Genomic DNA, 7,521 nt, shown 5'->3' on the forward strand with positions numbered 1-7,521 from the left:
ATAAAACATCTAACATCGTCCAGTAAATTCACATTATTTAACTACTGAACTACTACCACCAATGCCTCACAATATTCACATTCAAACAACAGAAGTTAAGTTTACCATAAATATCAAAATGCTTCTAATTTGATATACAGTGGGTAAAATGCTTAGAAAAACACATACCTTCTCCTTTTGTCCTGAATCAACTGCAATTCTATTAGTCCAAAAATGGAATAAAATCCAAATTGTACTAAAGTGAGGTACCAACCAAAAGGCTTAAAACCTTCCACTGAAAATATCAATTCCTATAAAAACAAAAACCCACCAAGGTCACACACATACACCAAAATATTAAATCAAAACAAGATCAAGAGATTTTTTTTTTCCCCTTCATGTATATGCAAATGTAGCCTTTGCAGCTGCTGGTTAACTAGAATTTACCTGCCATATGTAACTTGCAAAGTACTGAAAAAAAGACAATTTAGGTTCTCCAAAACGCAATGAGAAAATTTATTGCTGGTGTAAATCCACTGAAATTAATGGATTGTTTCATCAGGGGAATACATTTGATCCATTAATATTTATCTCAAATTATAGATTGTTTCCTGTTTTTCAGTCAATTTCCAGTTCATTTACTTCAGTAGACTGTTTTTAGTCAGAATTTATAAATAGCTCACAATAAATTAAATACAAACTTTCTCAGACAGACATATTTACTGGTAACACACACCTAATATTTTGAGTGCCAACATGAAATAGCACTTGTGAGCTTAAAAATTTGCAGGCTGTAGGAACATTTAAAACCAGAGTAATTTGTTATGGAAAAATACACACACTGCATAAAGAATTATGTAGATGTGTCAGTTATAGAAACAAAAGGCTACCTAATAGTTTCCTTTTTGAGATTCTAATTTCAATTACTGATAACATTGTCTAACTCTTTGGAAGTAACTTTACTTGAACAAACTCCTCAGCTGTTTTTTAAAACTGCATTAGAAACATGGTGATTTTTAATCATCAACTTTTTAAATCACTCCTTTATTGAGAAGACTCACTGAACCTAAAAAAATTAAAAAGGAACAGAAATGTAGCTGCTCAAGATAAAAGAGAAAAGGTTAGCAGGAAGAGAAATGTTTAACTAAAATGGCATAAATATTATGCTTCTGCTTAACAATCAACCATAGTACATGCTTCAGCTTTGTCCTGAAGGGAGAGCAGAGAAAACAATAGACTACTATTACTGCACGGCACTCATGGAACTGAAGGAGATCTAAAGGTTTCAACACCAATGAAGACTTACATGTCAGTCTGTATGGTTCTACAATTTGTTTGTTTGTCTTCAGAAGACTATGAAATTGCATTTAAAAAATACACATTCAAAACAATATTGAAAGGTGTATCTTGCACACAGAAGTAAAAGATCAAGTTATGAAAGTCCAACTGAACCAAACCTTGTAGGCATGCAAACTATAATGGAATCTTACATTATACAATCACTTACTGCTCTTGAATTCGGAAAGCTCAACTTTGCAATCAATATCTATTTAAAACCTCTATACATATTAAAATACTTACTATATTATTATGCTACTCATAAGAAAAGGGGTAGGAGGAATTGGCCTAAGACAAGTTCATAGCATTTACCTGTAAATATCCATAGATTAGATAAAACATAAAAACTCCAGAAACACAGATGAAAAATTGAGTAGGTTTGTTAAATTTGCTGAGATTCATGCCAAGAACTACAATGTCATCTACTGATTTGATATGAGGAGACATAGTTTGAGATTTGGAAGGTACGCTGATGGAAATGTATTTTCTTGATGAAGTGAATTTCAGATCCATGGCTCCTAGTTCGCTGCATTCGGTGCTATTGTTATCTTCTTTCTGCTCTTCTCTTTCTGTGCGTCCTCTGTCTGAAAGCTGAGGGAAATGTTAAAGTCAGATAAGACATAGCATACGGTCTTCCGACAATAACAGTAAACAAGTGTGACGCTTATGTGGAAAATATAAACATTTAAGAGTTTTGTTGAACTGTTTTTATTCACAATTTTTATTTAACTTTTCTGATGTCCGAAGTTAACATTAGTTAATATCAGAGGCCAACAATGCTTTATCAAAGCACTTTTGCTTCATGTGGGAAGTAGTATTCCTACACTCTACAAAACAAACAAAAGTCCCCAAAACACCAGCAGCTGAAAACCAGCTTCAGTTTCACAATGGCTCACACTAGCCAGTTTATGTCAGTACTCACATGAGTGACTTGCTTGGGAGAGAAGCGATCCCCATGATCAAATCACAGTGAAAAAACTGGTATTGAAGCACTGTGGTTCTGTCTACTTTACTTCATTTTCACAGCGAAAATATACCAGACCAGTCCACTACATGGGAAGCCTCACTAAAAGCTACAGAGTTGAGCCTATGATTGGTTACAAGTGTTGAGCTGGAAGAAGTTATTCCCTCATTCTCACATTTATTCACAATTTCTCACATGCTTCCGAGGAAAAAAAAAACCCAAACATTAAGATGGAAACAAGAAGATTAAGAAGCCAGTCTGAGAAATTAGATTGGTTATCTGATGTGGTCTATGGTATAGCAGTCCCTTTAATATTAACCACATGCAGACATTTCCACGTGTAATAGAAAACAAAATTGGATAACTGAAGCCTGGAGAAGGAACTTAGCAGCTTAATAAATTGACAGGCAGATAATTCTTTTCTCCAGCTCAGCAGAGAGTATGATGTTTCAGGGTTTTTTTTCTTTTTTTTTCTTTTCAGCCTCAAGATAAACACACTGGTCAGTCAGTTGTCCCAAGATTTTTAAGTGTAGATCAGCATCTAGTTCAATGAGCAGTCAGTAATTAAATTCTGTTTGTTTCAACTATTTAGTGGTTTGTTTTCCCCAGCTTAAAAATAATTCTACTCATCACACATGTATGAAAAATGCTTTTCCCACTGTTTTGAAATGGAAAATGTGCTAATATGTAAAAGCTAGATCATACAATAAATGTAGTAAGTGTAATCTGCATGGACATTGGTAATTTATTATACAACGTAAGAAATGATAAGTTTAGCCAAAAAATGAAGCATTGACAATAAAACTGTCTATAGGGGTATGTTTCCTTTTTTGATACAACCTACTATCAGGTTGGAACAAGATTCCTATTAAAAGTTCAGAAAGAATAGCTTGGGGCCTGTAACAGTAGTTTAGGGACAATAATAACTATTTGTGTTTAAATTCAGAGCTCTTCAGTTGAAAACCAAAAGCGAGAGGTAGAAAGTTTACCCTTGTGGATTGTTAGAGAATCCCAAAATGAGGTGGCCATAAAAAAAATGGAAAAACTTTAAGTAGACTCTTTTCAGTAAAAACAATGTCATGCCATGAGGCACTAGTGAGCCTTCGCATACACCACCATTCAGAGTTCTGATCACCCTCAGTGATGGATTCAAACAACTGCAAAACAGGTATCAGGATGGAGGAGTGGATCGACCATCTTAAGAACTCAAATAAGATGAAAGCATAACTTGTCTAGCCTGGCAAAACCGTGATGAAAAGAAAACAGATTTGCTTTCAATAAAAGTATCACAGGGATCATCACTAAGGAAAAAAATATTTCTAATTTTAAGGACAGTAGCAGGAGAGCAAATGGGCATAGAGTGATCATGAACAAACTTTACTTTTCATCCCCAGACTATCTGTATTCTAGAGCACCCTGAAAATGAAAGAAGGAACAATTGAACTGTTTTTAAGGTGAAGTTTATGAAAGCAATTATGTAGAGCTGTTAATACTGGGCATGATGACTGAGCAGTCCCATTCAGTACTGTGTTTATAGCATTACACCATTATGGAAAGCAGAGTAAAGGTGCCTGTAGAAGACAGTCAGTGACCTTGGTCACTAAACCAGGATATGAATTACTACTCTCCCCAGAAGAATTGCATGCAAAGCTAGGACTCCGAAGTTCAAGGAGCAAATCACCACGAAGGAAAGACAATCTATTTAGAAATCTATCCATTGATGACATCTTAGCTGAACTTTGGTGCCTGTTCAGAACTTTCCTGTCCAGTGTACACTTCCTCTTGACAGGCACACAGCATTTGTTAATGTCACACTTTCTTAGCAGAAACAAGAGCTACAGAGGAATCTGAGCCATTTTCCAACTAAGCTGAAACACAGAGAATGACATATGCCCGGCAGAAGACAGCCATGTACTGTCATGTGTGCTTCAAGAGCTCAAAAATGGAGCGAGTTGTATAACGCATAGCTTTGTAGCTACATTTTCCACTCTGGCCACTAATTGATATATTACTTGTGTAATACCTCCGTTAGGATCAGAAGGAGAGGGAAGAAGAAACAGTACCAAGTGTATTTATGTATTGGGTCTGCCTGGGACGGAGTCAATTTTTTTCACAGTAGCTTGTATGGTGCTGTGTTTTAGATTTGTGACCAAAACAATGCTGATAACACACTAATGTTTTAGCTATTGCTGAGCAGAGCTTGCACAGCATCAAGGCCTTTTCTGTTTCTCCCTCTGCCCCCCACGCAGTGAACAGCCTGGCATGTGCGCAAGAGGCTGGGAAGAGGCGCAACCAGACAGATGACCCGAGCTAACTGGAGATACTCCATGCTATAAAGCATCATGCTCAGCAATAAAAAGCAAGAGGAGGGGGTTTAGGGAGGTTAGATATCTTTTGCTCAGGAACTGGTCAGGCATCTGTTTTGCTGTGGGAGAAGTGATTGCCTTTATATCACCTGTTTTGTTTTCTGTCTCTCCTTTTCCACTTTTCCTCCACTTCTTAAACAACTTTTATCTCAACCCATAAGTTTTCTCATTTTTACTCTTCCCCCATCCCTCTGGGGGTGAGGCAAAAGCGAGCACACAGCTGTGTAGTGCTTAGCTGCCTACTGGCACTAACCCACACCACAATTAACACATTTCCCAATTTTCAACCAGAAACATCATCAGTTTTTACAATCCGTCCATTTAATTTCTTGCAGATTACTGAGTCTACCACTAAAGTAGTAAGAAACAACACTGATGGCTCTAGTCACACCCAAAGCCATCCATAAGAAGATGATGCACAGTAATTGTTTTTTCACTATTATGTTCTAAAGGAAACAAATTACCATGTTTGAGAAACATTTCAAGGAACATTATTTAACAAGTGAAGAAACTGTAAATGTATGTATCCATTAAAACATTCTCCACCAAGTAATTTCATTACTAACAGTGACAGAACTCTTCTGAAGTCCGCTGTGAATTCTCAAACTGTTATTTTTCTAAGTATCAAAAACCACTATTCATCCTCCTCGCACTAAAATCCCTCAAGCAACTGATTCACCTTTTGAACAAACACACGGCAAAGATCTGTTTTATGAAGAATCAAGCGGCTTAAGAGCTGCCCTGATGAATGTAGAATAGCATATTCCCCTCCTTTTTTATCCTCCTGTGTGCAAAAATGTAAACAACACTTTCTTTAGATCAAAGACTTTTTGTTTCTTCCCATTTGAAAAAAGTCCCATGCAGAACAAGATTTTAATCTAGCACACAAGTAAAACAGAGTGATTATTACTTGAAAAAAAAAATAGCAAATGAACAAGTAACTAGAAAAGCAAAATTTCTTTGGTCTCCAAAAAGTTAATGGCTTGTACCAAGTATGGAGAAAACATTATGAAGGAGCTAGGGCTTTTTTATCTAACCCATCTAAGAACATCCATTAAAAACATCAGTTTGGCAGAAACTAGCACCTCGGCACTCTCTGAAAAATTGCTCGTATGAGCCACACAAAGCAAGTTCCACGCTAGCCATGACCAAGATCCATTTCCTTTGGAGCCAATTCCACAAATGCCTGGTGGCAGGACAGCAGCTGGCACCATAACACCGATGCTCCGGGTTACGGGGACGCAAACGTACATTTGTGGGAAACCCGAGCAGACCCTTTGCTTGGTCGTACCTGGCTCCTGCCCTGGAGGCAAAAGATGGAAGGGGGACAGGCACCAGCAAGATTCTTGAAGCTTCCTTCCTGCTCACTCGCCTGCGCCTAGCCGCCTGCCACGCGAGCTGCCGGGGGCTGGCCCACGCCACACCCCGAGGCCAAGGCAGACGTGGCTCTGCCCGAGCATCTACCAGCTGCCCCGGGCAGGGCTTGAAGCTTCCGAGCACGCACAGGCCGCCACATTCTTCGCCCCTTCCCCCCGAGAAAGGGAACGTCTCGTTGCTCACCGGCCCTGAGGGCCCGGCGCCGCGGGACACCGCCTCCTCCGACCAGCCAAAACCCTCCCGCCAGCCAGAACCAGCGTCTTCCTGTCCCCGCCCGACCCCCGGCCCTCCGCGTTCCTCACCGTCGCGTCCATGACTTCCCCAGGAAGAGACCCCGCCTCCTCCCCCCTCGCCCCCGGTGCGTGGGGGAGGAGCGGCCCCGCCCCCGTACCTGTCCGGCGGGGGAGAAGGGGCACGGCGGCAGCGGCCAACCGTCCCCCTCCGCCAACCGCCGCTGACACCCGTCCCGCTCCTTCCAGCCTCGCGCACCGCCGGAAGTAGCGATGGGGAAGCCAGGGGTCGGCGCGAGCATCGAGCTTATCGACAGAGCATCGCTGACTCGTCGTTCCGCTACGCGTCCTGAGGCGGGTGGTGGCGCCCTCCAGCTGCCGCCTCACCCCCGCGGGGGGCGGGGCTTATCTGTTAGGAACCGCCCTCTGCTGTCCGCCGGCTCCCAGCTGCGGCTCCTGAGGCGGCTTCCCTTAGGGCGGGTGGGGTGCAGGGGGTAACGCCGATACGCGCTCTGCCCCGCCGGAACACGACTGGGGCGTGAATCTCCCGGTGTGGGGAAGGAGTCCTGGGCGGAGTACGCCGCGAAGGGGCTCCTCGCTTTGCCCGTAGCGGCCGTCTGGCGAGGGTGGGAGGGGGGCGCCTCAGTGAGGGCGCGAGCGCAGCGGGACGAGGGGGGGGCCAACCGCCGCCCTCCAACGGCCGCCGGGGCGGGGTGGGGGGTCTTCCCAGCCCAGGTGTCGGTGGTCGCGGTTCGGTCCGGTGGGGGGGCACCTAGCCTTAATGCTCTGGAAAAGCCCCGGGGGGAGGGCGACGGTGTTTCACACCACGGTGTAAGCCGATAATAGTTTGGAATCCTTGATAAGTTTTGTTCCATGGGTTGGTTAATAGTCAGCTGTTCTAACGTGAGTAGTAAATCACCCAGGTGAAGCTGCTGCATTCGTTTAAAAAAAAATAAAAATCACAAAACCGCGTTTTACTCTACAGGGATGCGTTCTTGTGATCTTGTTACATGAGACTGCAGGAAGAAAATGGTAATAAAAATATTTAACAATGACAAGCAAAAAGGTAAATGTGAGCAATAACTGTAAAATGTGTAAAGAACATAACAGCCAAAAGAATCAGGTAAAAAGCTCTATGGAAAAGTAGCTAAAGGCATTTTTTTGAAAAATACCTGAATTAGATGTAACTTGAAAATACATAAAATCTAGCTATTAATCATATCAAGCTATAAAATGGAAATGCTATGTTTCTAGTAACAATGTGCAA

At 41.8% G+C, this 7,521-nt stretch overlaps 1 protein-coding gene across 3 annotated transcripts in view; it reads right to left on the reverse strand.

The window, feature by feature from the left end:
- SLC35B3 (solute carrier family 35 member B3) overlaps window positions 1-6,576 on the reverse strand; it is a 29,991-nt gene extending 23,415 nt beyond the window's left edge. For 2 of the 3 annotated variants that reach the window (XM_054815665.1, XM_054815663.1), the window contains exons 1-3: window positions 6,416-6,572; window positions 1,630-1,908; window positions 169-290 (exon numbers count right to left, since the gene is read on the reverse strand). In XM_054815665.1, coding sequence (XP_054671640.1) covers window positions 169-290; window positions 1,630-1,908; window positions 6,416-6,556 — 542 coding nt within the window. In that variant the 5' untranslated portion in view covers window positions 6,557-6,572. Of the gene's footprint in view, window positions 1-168; window positions 291-1,629; window positions 1,909-6,415 lie in introns of all 3 variants that reach the window. The other variant, XM_054815664.1, reaches the window with a different exon arrangement.
- Between the last annotated feature and the right edge of the window lie 945 nt (window positions 6,577-7,521).

The sequence above is a fragment of the Grus americana genome, chromosome 2 (assembly GCF_028858705.1).
Source record: "Grus americana isolate bGruAme1 chromosome 2, bGruAme1.mat, whole genome shotgun sequence".
Lineage (NCBI taxonomy): Eukaryota > Metazoa > Chordata > Aves > Gruiformes > Gruidae > Grus > Grus americana.